The 20,574-nt window shown below is 47.2% G+C and overlaps 1 protein-coding gene across 1 annotated transcript; it reads left to right on the plus strand.

Annotated features, from left to right (window-relative positions):
- Positions 1 to 1,382: 1,382 nt before the first annotated feature.
- Positions 1,383 to 18,988, plus strand: Rcan3 (RCAN family member 3). The gene is made up of 5 exons (XM_048350531.1): positions 1,383 to 1,597; positions 10,441 to 10,677; positions 15,183 to 15,356; positions 16,396 to 16,567; positions 18,225 to 18,988. Exons 2-5 carry the CDS (start codon positions 10,486 to 10,488, stop codon positions 18,407 to 18,409), a joined length of 723 nt encoding a protein of 240 aa, XP_048206488.1. The 5' UTR covers positions 1,383 to 1,597; positions 10,441 to 10,485; the 3' UTR covers positions 18,410 to 18,988.
- The last annotated feature ends 1,586 nt before the right edge of the window (positions 18,989 to 20,574 follow it).

The following is a 20,574-nucleotide window of genomic DNA, read 5'->3' on the forward strand; positions in this document are numbered from 1 at the left end:
CTGTGCTGGCTCAGGATCCCTGGCATCGGCTGACTGGCTCCTCTTAAGTTTTCTAGGACAGCAACACGCTTATCGATCTTAGCTCGGGTTTCAATGGACTGAGCCACCTGGGCTCCTTTTCACTCTCTCTTCCTATCAGCCTGTAACCCACACTCCCAGTGATGAGGAAGGGGAAGGCGTGGTGGAAAGGTGAACCGGCGTCCAGTTCATTCATCACAAGCATTTGTCATGCCCATCACCTCGCTGGACACTTGGGGGAAAGAGGAAGGACTGGAAGATTCCATTCCTGCCCTCTGGTTCTCAAATTGCTCATTGTTGAGTTGGTAGATCCTGTGCAGTCATAGTACTATTCAGCTTGCCATCTACGCCCTGAATTCAGCAGGCCACCGTGCCCTCTCCGGGATCCCTCTGCCAGGTCTCACGCCCATGGACTCCCCATTGAGGACCATTTCCAGGTCGCCCATCAGTAGATGCCCTTAGCTTTATCTTTGTGATCCTGTCCACCATCCTCCTCTCTTATTTCTACCTTTCTGGCCTTAGCATCTCCAGTCCACATGGCTGTCTTGTCCTAACCTCTTCCAAACCAGCGAGGCTGCGGGCTTGCTGTCACCCTCCCTATGTGCTTCCTTTCCATTTGCTAGTGTATGTTTGCTTGGGTTTCCTCCAGGGAACATGGCCCGTCGGGTTCCACAAGACGGTACCTTGTGAGGACTTGGCACAGGTGTGAGGGGCAGAGGGAAGAAGCTACCAAACACTGAAACGAACAGTACTCACACTGCACATGGGCCCAGGGAGAAGGGTAGCAGGGAGAGTGGGAGGGGACAGGATAAAAGGGGCCAAGGGGGAGCGGGGGTGGGGGGTGGGGGAGGCACAGCATCCTGTTGAGGCTGAGTCCAGGATGTCCTGGGACCCCAGTCACGCCCCTGGAGCCCTCCTGGTCACAGAGCCGGGTGACAATATCCGCTTTGCAGGCCGCTGAGGTTAAACGGGGTGAAGGGAAGCTTGTTCCGTGTGCATTATAACCGGCCCCGCGTAAAGGTTAATCGGGTTCCAGTTAATTCTTCTCGTCACTGGTCACACCGGGCCAGCGGCGGAAGCAGAGAAGTGCTCTCTAGCCAGGGTGGGAGGCCCGAAGGTGGCCTGTGAGCCCGGTTTCGGGGACACCTAAAGCCCCGACCTTGTGCAGCAACCCCAGCCACTTACAGGCGGAGAGTGAGACCCAGGGAGGGGCGGGCGAGTGCGCGCGTGCGCGGCGGGACCTCCACCCTGGCCGCGCGCCCCCGGCTCCTCGGAGCGCGCCCCCCCCGCGCCCCGCCCCCGCGCGCTCCCGAGCCCCGGCCCGTGCGCCTGCGCGGCGCGCCGCTGGAGGAGCCCGGCTCCGGCGAGGGCGGGGGAGCGCGGGCTCGGGAGCGCGCGACGCCGGCCGCCCGGTTCGGTCCCGGTCGCCGCCCGCGGTCCCCCGCCGCTCCCGCCGGGGTCGAGGGTTTGGCGGGCCCGCTCGGGATCTGCCTCGAGCTCCGCCCGCGGCGCTGCCCGCCCCGGGCTGTGCAGCCCCCGCCGCTCCCCTCACTTCCGTCCTGCAGCCGGGAGCGCGCAGGTGAGTCCCTGGTTCGCGGGTGCGGCCGGCGCCCGGCTGTTCCGGGCAGGTTCGCGGCCCACGGCGGGGCTGGGGGTGGGGGGCGAGGCGAGGCCCGGAAAGTTAAAGCCGCTGCCTCCGCCGTCGGGGATGCGCCCGGGGCCGGGTCCCGTACCCCGCTCCGGCCCTCAGAGCCCCGACTCCGGCCCCCCGCGCCCCGGCTCCGGCCCTCAGAGCCCCGGCTCCGGCCCCCCGCGTCCCGGCCCCCCGCGCCCCGATTCCGGACTCCCCGCCGCCCCGGCACCTCGGGCTGCCTTCGAGGAGGCCTCCTGGAAAATAGCCCTCCCTCTCATCCCCCTCCCCTCTCCTCCCTTCCCCGACACTTTCTGGAAAGCCCGGGGGTCCCACCTTGCCTCCGAAGGCCGGCCAGCCGGGAGTGGGAAGCCCCGGTCCCGCTCTGCCCCCCTCCTGCCCCGGGCGTCTCCTGTCCACCCCCCCTCCCCCTCCCCGCCCGGTCTTCCCGAAACTTGCAGCCCCGCGGCCCGCCCGGGCAAGTAGAGCCACCCTCCGCACCGCGTCCCGGTCGCTGTCCAGGTCGCATCCCCCCCCCCTCACCTCACCCCCACACAGCTGAGCCCGTCCAAGTGCAAGCTACACACACACACAGCAGGGAGCTGAGCGTGTCCAAGTGCAACACACACACACACACACACGAATTGTTTAATTTGACGTGCTCGCGGAGGGCCCAAGGCCCAAATATATCTGCTTTCCCTTGTTGTGAGCCGATCCTCCCTGAGCGCCACCTTGGGTGTCATGCTGGACGAGGCCCAGCTGCTTCACCTGTGGCTGCGGTGACCCAGCACCTAAAAAGGTCTTCTTGCCAGACTGCCATTCGCTGTGGTTCGGGATGTGAAACTGTATGGCCGTACAGGAAGACTCTGGTCTTCGTGTTTGTTTATGTACCTGCAGATTCCTTCTTTTGGAGGCAGAGATTTGACCTGGGGATTCGAGAAATGGACTTTGGATGTGGGGAGATTGTGTGAGATTCAACACTTTTAAGTCTTAAAAGATCTTTGCCTTCCGCTTTGTGTTTTACTTCATTGGCAAACCATTTCCTAAGGAAGAGGTTTCATTGTTTTAAATAGAAGGGTTTTTTTTTTCCTACTATTGAGAGTAACAAAGGAGAACCAGTTTTCTATGTAATACAGAATAACAAGCAAAGTATGAAAAATAGGGTGACTGAAGCCTGTGGAATAGCCGAGTCTCCAATGTTCATGTTGTTGGTTGTTTAGACCCAGTTCATAGAAGGTGAAGGCCTCGGGACATCCTGGAGGGCCATTCTGCCCCTGGAACAGAGAAATTAGGTGGAAATGAATCACAGACTGAACAGCAAACATTACCATTCTCTGCAGCTCTCCTTCCATCTCTTTTTGAAGCCTGTGATTTGTTCTGTTATGTTCTGACCAATAATTGCAGTTATTTCTGTCCTCCACGATAAAAACCCTGTTGTGCCTGGCAGTAGTGGCTCGTGCTTGCAAATCTAGCTACTCAGGAGGCTAAGATTGTGGTTTGAATGCATCGTGGATAAAAGAGTTTATGTGCTGGTCTCTAACCAGCAAAAAGCCAGAATGGAGGTGTAGTTCAAGTGATAGAGCTTCAATTTTGAGCTGAAAATGCTAAGGCAGAGTTAAGTTCCTGAGTTCAAACTCCAGCCCAACACCAAACAAGCAAAACACATACATGTTACTCCTGATAGAGCCAGAGACCCCAAGAGTTAGAACAAAGTATAGATTATCATTAAAAAGAAAGTATGAGTCATGGAAACACACAATTCAAAAATCCATCTACTGTAGCCCCAAGGTTTTTATTTATTTATTTTTGTGTGTATGGGCCGGTTCTGGGGCTCGTGCTCAGGGCCTAGGCGCTGTCCCAGATTTTTTATGCTCAAGGCTAACATCCTAACACTTTAGCCACGGCTTTACTTTCAGCTTTCAGGTGGTTAATTGGAGATAAGAATCACATGCATTTTCTTGCCTGGGCTGGCTTCAAACTGTGATCCTCAAATCTCGGCCTTTTGAACAGCTAAGATTCCAGACAGCCATTCATGCCTGGCTGGTTTTTGTTTGTTGTTAAAGCTGCTAAAAAAAACTGGTAAAATTTGACCTGTAAATGGTTAATGAGGAGAAAATGGAAGGTAGAGGCTACATGAAGGTAGAGGCATTCGGAACTCATAGGAGTGCTTGGATAAAAACTTAGTCTAGGGCCTGGGAGTATGGCCTAGTGGTAGAGTGCTTACCTCGCATACATGAAGCCCTGGGTTTGATTCCTCAGCACCACATATATAGAAAAACCCAGAAGTGGCACTGTGGCTCAAGTTGTAGAGTGCTAACCTTAAGCAGAAAGAAGCCAAGGTGCAGTACTTAGGCCCTGAGTTCAAGCCCCAGGACTTGGGGGCCGGGGGGGGCGGGGGGAAACTTAGTCTAAATTATAAATTCAAACAAAATACACATTTACTTCAGTATTTTTGTGGCATTTCGAACGTATAAAAAATATAAATGTGGGCTGGGAATGTGGCTTAGTGGTAGAGTGCTTGCCTAGCATGCACGAAACCTTGAGTTTGATTCCTCAGTACCACATATACAGAAAAAAACTGGAAGTGGCTCTGTGGCCCAAGTGGTAGAGTCCTAGCACTGAGCAAAAGAAGCTCAGGGACAGTGCCCAGGCTCTAAATTCAAGCCCCAGGACTGGCAAAAAAAAAAAAAAATGGATAAAGTATTAACGTGTCCCCAATTTGGGAAGCATATTATCTTCTTTAAAATGGTTTTTAAAAATCCTTGAGAGAGAATCTGTCTTTCCCTTTTCGGATCAACCCCCATGTACTCCTCTATGTTTTGCTTGATGACTTCCTGGTCTGAGCAGAGCAGATGGTTGTGCTCCTGGGAGATTTTCCACTCATTTGCTGTTTCTATGAAGGCTGATTTGCCAGAAGCCAGCTGCGGCCACAGTTGGGTTAAGCATGATGCTGAGCCCTGATTAGCTCAGACCTTTGCATACAGAAGCTGGGGGGTGAGGCTTGAGCCTTTTCTGCTGGGCCAGTCAGGATTTTCCCAGGTCAGCTGCAGGAGCCTGTGCTCTAGTAAGACAGTATCAGTGAGCAGCAACCTCTGTAGTAGCCATGGAGGTCCAGTGTGCCTCTGTCATTCTTTTCTGTGCTGTAATGAAACCAAAATTAACCTTTTAAGTAGCACCAAGTTGTCTTTTATGATCTCCCTACATAGTTCTGTCTTTTCAATTTGGAGTGCATTTGATACCAGAAAGTTATGAAACCATGATTTCCAATATAGCAAATATATTTTCATTATTAAATTGTTAACATTGTTGACTTAATATTTTTTTAAAACCAACATTGGCTGATAACTCTGCTAACCATATGAATGACATAAAATTCTGTAAGGTCCATAAAAAGGCACCATTTCCTTTTCCCATCTAACACTTTTTAAATCTATTGCTGGTACTAGAACTAGAGCTTGGGGCCTCACACTAAGCTTTCTTGCATATAGCTGATGCTCTACCACGTGGGTCATGCCACCAGCCTGGATTTTTGCTGATTACTTGGAGATGGATTCTCTTGGACTTTTTTTTTTTTTTTTTGGTGGCCAGTTCTGGGCCTTGAACTCAGGGCCTGAGCACTGTCCCTGGCTTCCTTTTGCTCAAGGCTAGCACTCTACCACTTGAGCCACAGCGCCACTTCTGGCCATTTTCTATATATATGGTACTGGGGAATCGAACCCAGGGCTTCATGCATACGAGGCAAGCGCTCTTGCCACTAGGCCATATTCCCAGCCCTCTCTTGGACTTTTCTACCCAGACTGACTTTGTCTATGTTCCTCTAGATCTTTGCTTCCTGGGTAGTGCTCATTGAATTCCAGTATAATCTCTCATTTAATTCTTCCAGCATCCTCATCAGACAAGAATTATTATTATATCCATTTTATAGTTAAGGATGGGGGATGGCAGAGTAATTTTCCTAAGGTAGAGTGCTGAGGTGCCAGTGCTCAAATCTGACTATAGAGCCTGAATCTTTGAGGTGTGTGCATAATTCCACTTAAACTTGCTGGCATCCAGCTATTCTTTTTAAACAGATAGAACTGTGTAAGCAAACGAAATGTAGTAATACTCCAATATAAAGATGAGTGAAATGTCTTGCGGGGGGCAAGGGGGTACAAATAACTGGAGGATAATTTTAAAACTTTGAAGGAAAAATGGTGGTTCAGAAAATTTTTGGGATAACTATAAATGTTAAATTTGCTGTGATATTTTTGTAGGGGGCAGAAAGTGTGCTGGTGCTTGAACTTGGTGTCTTTGAACTCAGTGCCTTGCTCCCTCAGCTTTCCTGCTCATAGCTGAGCCACATCTCCAGCCCAGCTTTTTGCTAGTTAATTTGGAGATGGATTCTCAAGGTCTATTCTTCCTAGACTGGATTTGAACCTTAATCCTACTTGATCTTCCCAAGTAGAGGGTTACAGGCATGAGCCACCAGTACCTGTCTAAATTTGCTGGCTTTGGTACAATGCGTTATGTAAGAAAATGAGCTGTTCTTACACTATGATGGAATTTGGGAATAAAAGGATACATATATGTAAATATGTATGTATATAGTCCTTGCTTTTTAAAAATATAGATAAAGATCAGAGAAGATGGATAAAACAAAATGTGCAAATGGGTAACTCTAGGTAAAGTTCTTTGTGCTATTCTTGTAACTTCTGTTTGAAGTTTCAGAAAAAGACAGTTACTGAAATTGAAGGTACAAAACAGGAAGTAAAGGTGTAATGTTCTAAGAATTTATTTTTCAGAAAGGTAAAAGATTGTTCCTATGCTCTATATTTTTGTTCTCTTCCGTGTTGGAGGAGGGAACTTGAAACAAACAAAATAGTCTCATTAAAAGTTGACTGAAAAGCCCAGTGCCCCTGGCTCATACCTGTAATCCTAGCTACTCAGGAGGTTGAGAGCTGAGGATCGCAGTTCAAAGCCAGCCTGGGCAGGCAAGTCTGTGAAACTCTTACCTCCAATAAACTACTCAGAAAAAGCCAGAGGTGGCACTGTGGCTCAGATGGTAGAGTGCTAGCCTTGAGGAAAAAGGAGCTCTGGGACAGTGCCCAAGCCCAGAGTTTGAACCCCAGGACCAGATTTAAAAAAAAAAAAAAAAAGTGACTGGAGCCAGATACCAGTGTCTCATGCCTGTAATCCTAGCTACTTAAGAGGCTGAGAAATGAGGATTGAGGTTCAAAGCCAGTTGGGGCAGATAAATCCATGAGATTCTTATCTCCAATTAACCAGCAAAAAGCCAGAAGTGGAGGTATGATCCAAATGATGAGAGTCCCACCCGTGAATGAAAAAAGGTAAGGGAGAGTTCCCTGGCCCTGAGTTCAAGCCCAGTACTGAAACCAAAATAAACTGAGGCTATAGCCCAAAGGTAGAGTGTGCTTAGCAGTATATAGGACTATGGGTTTGATCCTCTGTGCACAACACACACACACACACACACACACACACACACACACGGAGCTGACTTTCTCTGGTTTCACTTCTGATCATTCATAGCTCCCCAATTCACCAACCTCCAAAACTGGACACTATTTTCCTCATCACTTTTTAAATGGGGAAGTAAAAACATTCGTGTCTCCAAGAGATGCCATATAAAGACAGCTTAGGTTTATTTACTTATTCTTCTGGTGATACTAGTACTTGCACTTAGAACCTTGTGCTCATTTATCTGGCACTCTTACACTTGGGTCACACCCCCAGGTCTTAGCCTACAGGGCCTTGAACTCAGAGCCTGGGTGCTATCCCTGAGCTTTTTTGCTCAAGGCTAGTGCTCTGCCACTTGAGCCACAGTGCCACTTCCAGCTTTTTTGGTAGTTTATTGGATATAAGAGTCTTATAGATGTTCCTACCTGGGCTGGCTTCAGATCTCAGCCTCCTGAGTAGCTTGGATTACAGGTATGAGCCACTAGTACCCCAGTTTAGACATCCTACTTGTAATTACACTAAAAGTTAAATTGGGTTGGTTCTGTCATTGCCCAGTGTAAAAACTTTCCGTTGCATGTGATACTGACTGGTTTTTATGTCAAAACTCTGTAGCCCTGCTGTCATGACAGCCTGGGCCACACCTGCCTTTCTGGGAGCTACAAGTGATTTGGAGAAAATATTCATAAATATAAAGCAGAGAAATGTACAAAGTGCTGTGCGAGCTCCAAACTCTGACATCTTTGTCTAGAGGAAAAGTTTGTAATGAAAGCCTCAGTGAGATACTGTTTCCTGCCAGGCTATGCATGCTGGAGATTCTGGCACAACAATCTAATTAAATCAATGAGATAAAAATGATTGTAGGACCCCTGGGTTACTACAGTAGATAAATGTTCTATAGAAAGCTAAAATGCCAGGCATGTGGTGCATGTCTGTAATCCCAGCACTAGGGAGGCAGGCACAGGAGGATCAGGAGTTTAAGGCCATCTCCACCCCAGGATACATAGTGATATTCTGTCTCCAGAAGAAAGGGGGCGGGGGGGGGGGGAGGTGGACAAAGAAAGACAGAAAGCCACAAATATGTCTAGAATTGCGGAAAGGGGACAGAGTTTAGGGATAGATGGATTGGTGGGTGGGTGGGTGGGTGGGTGGGTGGGTGGGTGGATGATGCATGGATGGATGGGGATGGTCAGTATTTGTATGGTTTTTCAGTGCTGGGGATGAGCAGCCTGTGCATGTTGGACAGGGGCTGTACTGCCGAGCTAGGCCCCAGCCCTCTTCTGGGTGTGTCAGTTTACTATGTGTATGGGCAGGAAAGGCAGCTCAGAGTCTCTTGGGAACATAGCACTTTTCCCAAACTACCTATCCTTTATGGGTGGCCAAGATTCTGCCCCTATGGGCTGGGAATATGGCCTAGTGGCATGAGTGCTTGCCTCTTACACATGAAGCCATGGGTTCAATTCCCCAGCACCATATATACAGAAAACTGCCAGAAGTGGCACTGTGGCTCAAGTGGTAGAGTGCTGGCCTTGAGCAAAAAGAAGCCAGGGACAGTGCTCAGGCCCTGAGTGCAAGCCACAGGACTGGCAAAATAAATAAATAAATAAAATTTAAAAAAAATAAAAAATTAAAAAAAGATTCTGCCCCCATAACCCTCTTAGCTTTAGTACATCCTCTGGCTTAGGAAGGGAGGATCCTGCAGGGTAAAGGGCACAGGAAATCTGGAACTGAGCTGGGAACCAAGAAGTATGGATCAGACCCTCTGGGGCAAGGAAGAGGAAGCAGCTGAATCCTCAGAGACTTAATTGTAAGGAGAAAGGGGGAGGAGTGGGGAGCCAAGGTGTCCAGGGCACAGAGAGGCCTGGGGAGACAGTGGGCAGCCAACACAGGTGCAGCAGGCAGACTCACACCTGAAATTAGCTTCCAACTGTGAGGAAACTATTGCTGCCTCTCATGAGGCTGGTTGGAGCCAAGAGGTAGTGGCAGAAACCCAACTGGATGGAAGCCTAGAGCGTTGGCTGTGGGCAGGTATGTCCTCCTCTTTCCGGAAGTGAGTAGTGAAGGTGAAGGGGAGGCAGGTAGATGGAGGAGAGGCCCATGGGATCCAGATGTGGAAATCTTGAACATGCACACCTGCAGAGGAAGTGGGGTGGGTGGAGAAGGAAGTGACAAGTGTAGGTCCTTTGGAGCAGGGCAGTGAGGAACGGCGGCGGCTCCTTGGTCCATGTCCAGTAGGAACATTCAGAATGTCCATGAAGCAAGGAGATGTTTTGCTTTTTACAATTAGAGGTTTTCTTTGTTTTGATTTGGTTTATGAGACAGAGTCTGGCTCCAAACTATCAATCCTCCTGCCTCAGCCTCTCAAATGTTGAGATTACAGGTATGTAAGACCATTTCTGGCTTTAGAATTCATCTTGATCAATACAGTAGAATAATGAGGGAACTGGTATGGACTATCATTCACACTATATAAGCAAGATGTATTTAGCTTATGTTCTTCAAAAGGAAAAACCACAAATTGGGTAATAACGGAGGTAGTCGTAATCATGATCACTTAATATCTTAAGTTTTTCTTGAATTCCATGTCAGCATCTTGAATACATCATGTCCAAGGGACTCTGTGTAGCCAGTGAGGTGTGGTTCATGGGAAGAGACAGACAAGCACAGACAACCATAAAGACAGATTCTAGACCAGCATTGAACAGAGGACAGCGCCAGCTCCTTCTCCAGCTTAAAATTACATATGTTTAGAAATTCAGGGAAAAAAAAGTCCTTTGGATTGTCTTTGTCAGCTTTTGCCTGCTGTCAGTATTTCTAATATGTATTCACACAGACTGTCTCTGGGAAGAACTTTTGGTTTTGAATGACTTGCTCTTGGAAAGTGTATTCCAAAAGAACAAGTTGGTTACAAGAGGCAAAGTCAGCGCCTGACAGACCGTAATCCGAGGTGCAGATGGTGAGCAGAGTGTGTGGGTTTCATTCTCCTGAGCCACTTCCAGTGTTTGCAGCCCAAGAGGCAAAACAAATCTGTGAAGGCCGTTCTGGCTCGCATTCTCCTCCTACTGCTTGTAAACTAGTGTACATATTGATGTCGTCTCATTTGATTCTATCCTCTTTTTTTTTTATTATGTCATTGCCCCATAAAATATGCTTACATAAATCAAACTCATCCGTAAAGAATTCATGTGGGAGGACTGAAGTAAGTTGATTTAAATGCTGATGGATTGTTCTTAGATAAAATGGCTATAGTTGGTGAATTGCTGTCCTGAGAAACTGACTGATTGCAGCATGATGTGGCTTCAAATGCTGATCTCTATGTTGTTTTCTTTCTATCACAGGAGGCACCTTGAAGTTTGAAAACAGAGACCTGTTCTTAGGGGACAATGCTAAGGGACACCATGAAGTCTTGGAATGACAGCCAGTCAGATCTCTGTAGCAGTGACCAAGAGGAGGAGGAGATGGTTTTTGGTGAGAATGAAGAGGATTTGGAAGAGATGATGGATTTCAGTGATCTACCCACCTCACTGTTTGCTTGCAGCGTCCATGAAGCAGTGTTCGAAGTCCAAGAGCAAAAGGTATGGGCTTGTCCTGCCTTTTGCTCACCTCTGGCTTGAGACAGTGTTACTGTTAGACCTTTTTGTTGTGTTTTAAAAGACTATCTAGCCAGGCACCATTGACTCACACCTATGATCCTAGCTTTTCAAGAAACAGATCTGAGGATCTTGGTTTGAAGCCATCCCAGGCAGGAAAGTATATGAGACTCTCATTTCCAATTAACCAATAGAAAAGTTGGAAGTAGAGCTGTAGCTCAAGTGATAAGAGTACTACCCTTGAGAGGGGGGAAAAAAAATCTCAGGAGGGGTTGGAGGTGTGGCTCAAGTGGTAGAAGGTCAGCCAGTAAGTGAAAGTGTCAAATCAAGAGTTCAAATCTGGGGCTGGGGATATGGCCTAGTGGCAAGAGTGCTTGCCTCGTATACATGAGGCCCTGGGTTCAATTCCCCAGCACCACATATACAGAAAATGGCCAGAAGTGGCGCTGTGGCTCAAGTGGCAGAGTGCTAGCCTTGAGCAAAAAGAAGCCAGGGATAGTGCTCAGGCCCTGAGTCCAAGCCCCAGGACTGGCCAAAAAAAAAAGAGTTCAAATTTCAGTCTCAGACCAAAAAAAACGTCAGGGATAGATACTATTCAGGCTCTGAGTTTAAGCCCCCCCCCAAAAAAAAATCAATTCACAACAAATAGGAAATATTTGAAAATCAGAGCTCCACAAATTTTGTCTACTGTAAATATTTGTCTACTATGAATATTTTATTTCAGCCAGAAGGTTCAATCTCTCAGGGAGTCCATAGTTTAAAATCTACAGTTACATCACATTGAAACTACATCTAAAAAAAGCAAAAACAAAGCTAGGTGCTGGTGGCTCACGCCTATAATCCTAGCTATTCAGGAGGCTGAGATCAAAGGATCGCAGTTCAAAGCCAGCCTGGGTAAGAAAGTCAATGAGACCACCAGAAAACCAGAAGTTTGAGCTGTGGCTCAAAGTGGTAGAGGGCTAGTCTTAGCAAAAGAGCTCAGGGACAGCGCCCAGGCCCTAAGTTCAAGCCCCATGACTGGCAAAAAAATAAAAGCACTGTACCAGGCATAGGAGGCACAAGGCACATATAATCCAAGCCACTCAGGAAGCAGATTCTGGAGGATCATGTGTTTGTGTCCAGCTCAGGAGAAGGTACCAAGACCTTGTCTCACGAACAAAATTACAGAACCCAAAAGGGCTGGAGGCACAGTGTAAGTGATAGAACATTTACTAGGTACATATTGAGTCCCCGGATTCAGTCCTCATTACCACAAAAACAAAACAGTGCTATAAATAGAAGTGCTTGGCTTTGACCCTACCCATTTCTGCACCGCCCTCACAGGCCTTCCCAGAGGACTGTCTTCTCTCTTTGCTCCTCCTAAGTGCTTTGGTGTGTGAGTTGCTTCCTATCTCAGTCTATCCTGGGTGCTAAAATAACCAAGCCACCATGGAGCCAAAGTTATTATCAGTGTCAGGGAGACACCATGCCTGCCATGTCTTTCCCAGCTCAGTAGGACAGGAAATGCTTACCCTAGAAACTGGTGATCTGCAGACCTAACTGTGAAAATGGCTCTCCAATCCTGCTGAAAGCTCTTAGCCATGCTTTGGGGTTCAGTCCTTACAAACATAAAGGACCAGTTGTAAAGGTAGATAAGATAACCCCTATAAAAGTATTTGCAACCTCCACGCCATTGGGAGTGCACTGTCCATGTAGAACACACAGCATACCAAGGGATAAACTAAACAGAAAACAGCAGCCTAGCATTCTATACTCTCCTTACCTCATGTGATAATGAATGCTTTCTGAGGAGACATTGGGTGTCACTGCTAAATATAATAGGAGGTTGACAGCAGTTACCAACACAGAGCAGATGCCTATTTCCCAAGTACATCTCTACTGTTGAGTTCTCCAAGATGCTTCTGATCGTGAAAATATACATAAGAGCTGGGCATGCAATACCCCTGATGGCAATGTTTGCCCAGGCAGCTAGCTCTCCACCCCTGGAAGGGAAGGGCTGCTTCCCATCTGTGGAGCAGGTGCTGCCAGGGAGAGTTTGAGAAGTACCAGCTTTTTATCAAATGCTGAATCAAGTCTTATTAAATATATTTTTTATTTGTTCATTTTTGGAGCCTGCAGTTGAAGAAGAGCTCATGATTTTTTACCTGGTTCCCTGTTCCCCAGGATATACTCACCAAAGAAGGAACTGGTTTCTTCCTAAGGCTAATAACATGCAAACTGTTAGGACAATTTATGCTTCCATACAACAGAATCAGTTAACATTTCTTGCATTGCCTTGTAGAACTTAATGGGAAAATTATTTGAGGTTTTTTTTCCTGAGGTTCTTCTCCTTTATGGTTTATCTGGAAAGAAGCATTCATGTGGTTGTGTGTTTGTGGAGGAGGACATTCCATATGACTCTGTAGGTCTTAAAAAGTCTAGGGGTGGGGCTGGGGATATAGCCTAGTGGCAAGAGTGCCTGCCTCGGATACACGAGGCCCTAGGTTCGATTCCCCAGCACCACATATACAGAAAACGGCCAGAAGCGGCGCTGTGGCTCAAGTGGCGGAGTGCTAGCCTTGAGCGGGAAGAAGCCAGGGACAGTGCTCAGGCCCGGAGTCCAAGGCCCAGGACTGGCAAAAAAAAAAAAAAAAAAAAAAAGTCTAGGGGTATTTTTTTCTTTTTCTTTCTGGTGCTGGGCTAGAACCCAAGGCTTCATGTGTGCTAGGCAAGTGCTCTAACTCTCAGCTACGTCCCCAAATGTCACAAAAGTAAAGTATTCTGCTACTTGTTAAACATTCTTAATATTGTGAGTTTTTCCCCCAGTGTCCACCGGTAGCCCTTAGTTGGCTAGTTAGCGCTCCAGATATTTTCCTTCCAGTGACTTCTGAAGGCAGAGCTCATAGACTTGACTTTGCATATACTTTGGTGAGTAAGATGTGTCAGGCCCTGAACCAGCAGCTTGGGGACAGCAAGAATCATTTTCTATAGCTTGAGCATCATGGAGCTTGCAGGCCTGTGGTAGGGGGATAGCAGTTGGTGGCTATAATGTGGACCATCCATGCCTTTACAAGCACTTGGAAATACACAGAGGAGACAAAGTCACAGCCTGGTGCAAGAAAGGCTCTCCTGGGCTGGGAATATGGCCTAGTGGCAAGAGCGCTGGCCTCGTATACATGAAGCCCTGGGTTTGATTCCCCAGCACCACATACATAGAAAATGGCCAGAAGTGGCGCTGTGGCTCAAGTGGCAGAGTGCTAGCCTTGAGCAAAAAGAAGCCAGGGACAGTGCTCAGGCCCCGAGTCCAAGGCCCAGGACTGGCAAAAAAAAAAAAAAAAAAACAAAAAAACAAAAACAAAGAAAGGCTCTCCTGAGAACACGGTGGCATTGGAGAGGAGCTATGGGGCTGGCTGGAGGAAACAGGAGATGGGGGTCAGGCAGAGGAGCCGCTGGCAGTTTGGAGTGGTCTGCATGGCCTGGCATGGATAGAAGAGGCAGATGTGGGTGGGTTTTTTTCTCTCAGCCTCATGAGATGACTCAAATATTGCTCTCCCTCTCTTGCTGTTCTCTCAAAGTGCCTACTGGTAGTTTGTGCTCACAAATATGTTTATATATGCAGTTTTACTATTCCCTCCAAATGCTTCTTCTTTGAGATGACATGTGTCCAATATGAACCCTGAGATAAAATGTTTATTGTAGGGGTTGGCTCAGTTGGTAGAGCACCAGACAGTGAGTGAAAGTTCCAATCCTGCTCTCAGACCTAAAAGAAATAAGAACATTTCTATTGTATTGTTTTTGTCGTAGAGGAACTATCACAATAGGAAACTAGGTATCTTTAAAGAAGGTGCCAAGCTAGCAAGGGTAGTACACACTGTAATCCCAGCATTCAGGAGGACTAGGCAGGGAGATCGTGAGCTCAAAGCCAGCCTCAGCTACATAGCAAGACCCTGTCTCAAAAACAATGGGGGGTAAGGGGAGAAACACAACTAAATTAGTCTGGAAAAAGAAGATGAATACATTCAGGGATAAAGAAATGTTAAATCTCTTTTTCTTTTTCTTTCTTTCTTTTTTTTTTTTTTTTGTGTGTGTGTGTGCCTATCCTGGACCTTGAACACAGGGCCCTAGGTACTGTCCCTGAGCTTTTTTGCTCAAGGCTAGTGCTTGAGTTATAGCTCCATGTCTGGCTTTTTTGGTGATTAGAGAGAAGAATCTCACTGACTTTGCTGCCTGGAATGGCTCTGAACCACTATCCTCAGATCTCAGCCTCCAGAGTAACTAGGATCACAGGAATGAGCCACCAGCACCTGGTTAAATTTTTATTTCTAAGAAAAAGTAGGAAGTAGCCACAGTGAAAATAACGGGGAAACTGACAGGACAGTGGGCAGAGTCAGCTGCTGTGGACCTCCATGCTGTGTGGGGAGGTTCGCCTGGGATTTCAGCTGCCTTTGGTTAACTGCAGGTGTCCTTTGCCTCTTCCTTGTCTGCCCTCCCTGCTGCTCCTCACTGGACAGGAGAGATTTGAAGCGCTGTTTACCATCTACGATGACCAAGCCACGTTTCAGTTATTTAAAAGCTTTAGAAGAGTCAGGATAAATTTCAGCAAACCTGAAGCGGCGGCCAGGGCACGGATAGAGCTCCATGAGAGTGATTTCAACGGGAAGAAGCTGAAGCTGTATTTTGCACAGGTGCAGTGCCCCACCCCACCCCCACCCCACACTTACTCTGTTATGCTGTCAGCAGCTTTGGGAGTGAACACTCATCAACAGAGAGTAGCAAGTTTTGTTCTTTGACTTGTAGATATAAAGTTTGATTGATTGATTGAGCATATATATCCTCCTTGTGCATGGAAAAATAAAAGCAGGTCCCAGATGTGGGCAGGCAGGGACATAGAATTGCCCAGAAATTAGACTACAGAAGGCCCCTGTGGGTTACAGCAAGTGGGCCCTTAGAATAATCCTACAAGGGTCTGGCTCTTCGTGAAACCAATTCTTTTCTCAAAAGAATTGACAAAATGTAGATGCTGAATCTCTACTCACGAATAAAATACACCTTTTATTTTCAAAAAGGTGTTTTTTTTCCCTAGCTTTCACTTTTTAAGAAAACCAAGATGGGTTTGTTGTCTTACATTCCAAATGAAAGGTAATTATATGCTTCCTGAGGGTCTCTTAGAGATGGAGTTTAAAATAACGATATTATTCTTACTCCTCTTGGATTAGAATCTAGTAATGTTTCTGCCACTGTAACAGCTAACTCGAAGTCACCAGCTTTGAAGAGAAAGGTTAACTTTGGCTCCCAGTTGTTGAGGCTTGGGTCTGTGGTTGGCATCATGGCTTTGGGACCCTTGGCAAGGCAGCCCATCGTGGCGGGGGGCAGGGGAGGGAGAGGGCCTAGCCTAGGGTCCCGCTGTCCCCTCAACAGGGTGTTCCCAGTGGTCTCCCACTGGGTCCATGTCCTGAAGGCCTTCACACATGGATCTTTGGGGGACACTTGCCATCAGAGGTACAGCAAGTAGCTACTGATTCCTTTGTTTGTCCGCTCATCCCCTTATTCTTTTGTTCAACTTGTATTTATGGAGCTTGCACTTGATACGTGTGGCCTCTGTGTGCTAAGGGAGCCAGTCCCACCTTCTAGGAAATCATAGGGCACTGAAGATAATGTAAGATTCTCTCCAAACACAATCACCATTTAGATGAGTGAACCCAGACAGCTGTGTCCTTCCTGCAGGTGCAGACAGCTGGGGAGGCTCGGGACAAGGCCTTCCTGTTGCCACCACAGCCTACCAAACAGTTCCTCATCTCCCCGCCATCGTCCCCGCCAGTGGGGTGGAAGCAGAGTGAAGATGCAATGCCCATGATCAACTACGACTTGCTCTGTGCTGTCTCCAAGCTGGGGCCAGGTAAGGGCTTCTCCCATTCCTGTGTTTGTCTCCAGTGCCACGTGTGATCTGAGCAGAGCTGGTGATGTGATTGAAGGGAGAACGTGGTGAGTGCAGGCGCACTCTAGCCAAGAACAGGTTCTACCTGAGAGCAGATTCTTGCCAGGTGGGCATTCTGCCAGGGCACAGATCCTAGTCAGGTGTCTTCTAGCCACCTGGGCCTCAGCAACTTGCTTAGCCACGGTTTTCTCAGCCAGGCTTATTCTCTATTTCCTGCTCTGTGTGGCTATAAGGATTACACAGTTCACTAGGAATTGACCCAGGCAGTCAGGGAATTTAAGTTGTTTTCCCTCCCCAGCCTTTCAAGTACCAGGCATGTGACAACTACTTGTCTTTCAAGGAATTACTGATGGTATAAGATCATGCCTCCCATGTCTTCATTTCTTATTTTCCTCCTCTTTCCTTTCTCTACCTCTTTCATCCTTTAAGGTAGACTGGCACACTGGTGCCCTGCTGGCTGATGCTAGTTGTCTGCTCAAGACAGCTGTCTCTTGTAGGGGATTTGAGACAGAGGCAGTTGAGAAGTGACTTGGTGTTTTTAGACATTAGAGCATATTTCAGATGCCTAAGGTCCCAGACTAAAGAGCTAGCCAGTGCTGCCTGGAGCCAGACCAGCTCCTCCCGAGGGAGAGCGGAAACCATTATGAAATTAAGCAGATCCATGCCCATTACCCACCCAGCTGCAGTTAGCATTTGTACTCCCAAGAGTCAGGAGGACAGACTGAAGAGTCCTAGTCCAGCACCAAAGCAAGATAAAGTTATATCATAATACCTGAAACTTTTCAATTTTATTATTAACATAGACTCTATAGTTTCCCTCATTGGCAGTAATTAGTAAATGTCTAGGATAGTCCCAACTGATGATTACAATAACTTAATAGCTATGTACATAGGATCACATAAGATGATGCTAAGCGAAATGAACTCTAAAGCTATGGAAATAAGTGGTTTACCATGGTTGTTACTTTCAATGTACTATGTGAAATTATGCCTTTTTCTTTTGATTTTCTTCCTTATGGTTTAATAACCCTTGTTGTCACTGTATTTGATTTTGGTACCCTGGTTATTGTATATACATTTATTTGAACTAGGAAAGGGAAGGGGAACATCAAAATGGTGCAACAAAGGGTAAAAGGTAAACCAATGCAACAGCAGTACTTAAAAGAGAATATGTTGTAAACCAACTGTACACCTCCGGGGGTGGGAGGAAGGATGGTGGGAGAAAAATGAGGGAGTAGGTAATAAGTTTGACAAGAAATGTACTTAATGCCTTACGTATGTAACTGTAACTCCTCTGTACATCACCTTGACAATGGAAGTTTTAAAATGTATTATTAAGCAGTTGTACATACAAAAAGGTTACAATTCCATATGTCAGGTTATAAGTACAATGTCACCCCTTCTATCAGTCTTTCCCACCTTTCCCCCTTCCTCCCCTCCCCTCCAGTTACAGCTCAATTTTTCTATAATGTTCATTGAATATAATGATGCACTTTGCAGTCATTAGCATAATAAACATTTTTTAAGTCCAGTAAAATTAAAATGGCATTTCTTAAAGACCAGACAGTTCTTCCTGCCTGAGTGTGAGCCTTTGCCCCTTTCTTCTTTGCCCCCATAGGGGAGAAATATGAACTGCATGCGGGGACCGAGTCCACGCCCAGTGTGGTGGTTCACGTCTGCGAGAGTGAGACTGAAGAGGAAGAAGAAATGAAAAACCCCAAACAGAAAATCACCCAGACACGGCGGCCTGACCCTCCCACGGCGGTGCTGAGGGAGCCGCAGCCCTTCCCCTGCGCGCTCTGAGCCTCGCGCTCCAGCACTGCCCTGCGGCTGCTCTGCCTGCAGCTGCCTCTGGCTGGGGAGCAGCTGCTTCTGCTAGGCCAGGCCCTCAAGCCTCCTGTTGATGCCCGTTGCTGTAGGGCGCTCATGCTGCCGGGGAGCCAGGCCGGAGCCTTCACCAGGCCTGCACAGGTGGAAGGAAGTGGCAGGTGGCTCCACCAGTTTGGAACTTGGAGTGATATTTTAAATGGCACTTTATATGAAAGGATAGGCACCCCCACCCCTCCCCACCCCACAAAGATGTGACAGCTTTGGTCACTAGAAAATTAGGAACGTGGCTTCCCATCTCTGCTCCCTGCCCCCCGCAATGAAAATTCTCCTGAGTTTATAGAGCATGGGTACCAAATCCCAGATCCATCGTCACCCAGGCACTTCCATCTGTGTGGATATAAAATACTCTTACAGTTTTAATATGGTGGGGTGGTTTCGTACCAGCACAATAGCTTCTAACTAGTGCACTGATCAGAGGTTAATGGTAATTCAGTGTACATGATGTTTTTTGCATGAGAAGAAACCTGAAATACAGAATAATTTGTATCTCAAGTATCTCTTTCATTATCTTGGGGAAGACATGCCAAATCCACCCAGCTTATCATAAGCAAGGCACAGATCAGAGCCCCTTCTCCATCCGGCTCTCAGGAAGTGGGAGAGTGTGCACACAGGGCCTGTGTGAGCGGGCTCCTGGAAGCAGACCTGTCACCTGGAGGTGTGGCGATTAGACTGCTGTAGGCTACCTGTTGGGACGGAGGGGCGAGCTGTTCTCACTCACCAGCCTTTGTCCCCACCTCCTCCAGCACTGTGTTAACCGCTAGTTGTTGAGATTTTTCTATGCTATGCCTACGTTGGTACATGCCTTTCACAGTTTTCACTTAGAAAACATAGTGAGTTTTCCATTTAAACATTTCCAGCCTGCTTGGAAGGAAAAGTCATAGGACTATTTTTCTATGAAATAGAGGAAGACAGGTAGATTGTGCTTTTCTTTTTGATGAAATATTTTTACCTAGGCTTATGGTTGGCACTTCCCCTTCAAGCATGGTTTTCTAACTCAGGCTTCAGGAGGTGTTATTTGAACCTCTTTGGGTAGAGCAGCACCTTTAACCCTTGGTAGTCTGTTTGAACTCTGTGGTCCCTTTTACGGAAAAACTGAAAACACAGCTGCCTGTCCCCTCGGCTGCAGCCAGTGCAAAGCCAGAGAATGCAGAAACCTAGCCGTGGTATCTGTGTGTTCCCTCATGTGCTTTGTGATTGATTTACTTCTTGTTATGGTAATTTATTTCTGAGGATTTAAATGATACTGTGCTCATGGGAAAAATTGCTTTCTATATTTTCCTTGCCTTCAAAAAAATACAATTCTTGAGATGAGTAACTCTTGTACACTGCCGAGCCTCAGTGTAAGTTCAGTTGAAATATACAACTCAACCTCTAATGTAATGAGCTCCGACCATCATTTGTCACCTTAACCCACAGCCGCTCAGTGTGTTTATTACTTTGCACTTTTTTCTGAGATGGGCTTTATGATGCCCAAGTTGCTGTCAAAGCCCAGGGCACAGTGGATCCTCCCCAGAGAAGACCTCCAGATGCATACCCCTGCACCCACTTCTACTTTACAGCTCCAAACTCAGTCTCTCCCTCTCCCCCTTCTCTTTCTCTTCTCTCTTGGGCCAGCCTAGGGCTTGAACTCAGGGCCTGGGCACTGTCCCAGAGCTTCTTTTGGTCAAGGCTAGTGCTGTACCACTTAAGCCACAGCTCCACTTCCAGCTTCTTTTGTGTGTATGTATGATTAGAGTATCACAGCAGGAGAAAATGAGGGATGGGTAACTGCTCAAAAACAAATGTACTCATTACTTATGTAACTATAATCTCCCTGCTCATCATCTTTTCAATAAAGATTAGGGAAAAAAAGAATCTCACAGTTTTAAGCCCAGGCTGGCTTAGAACCTCAATCCTCAGATCTCAGCCTCCTGAGTAGCTAGGATTACATGTGTGACCCTTCCTTCTTTCCTTCCTTCCTTCCTTCCTTCCTTCCTTCCTTCCTTCCTTCCTTCCTTCCTTCCTACCTTCCTTCTTTCCCTCCCTCCCCGCCCTCTCTTTTCTTGCATGATAGACCCTAGCTACCAGGAAAAGGATGT

Source organism: Perognathus longimembris, chromosome 7 (assembly GCF_023159225.1).
Source record: "Perognathus longimembris pacificus isolate PPM17 chromosome 7, ASM2315922v1, whole genome shotgun sequence".
NCBI classification, from domain to species: domain Eukaryota; kingdom Metazoa; phylum Chordata; class Mammalia; order Rodentia; family Heteromyidae; genus Perognathus; species Perognathus longimembris.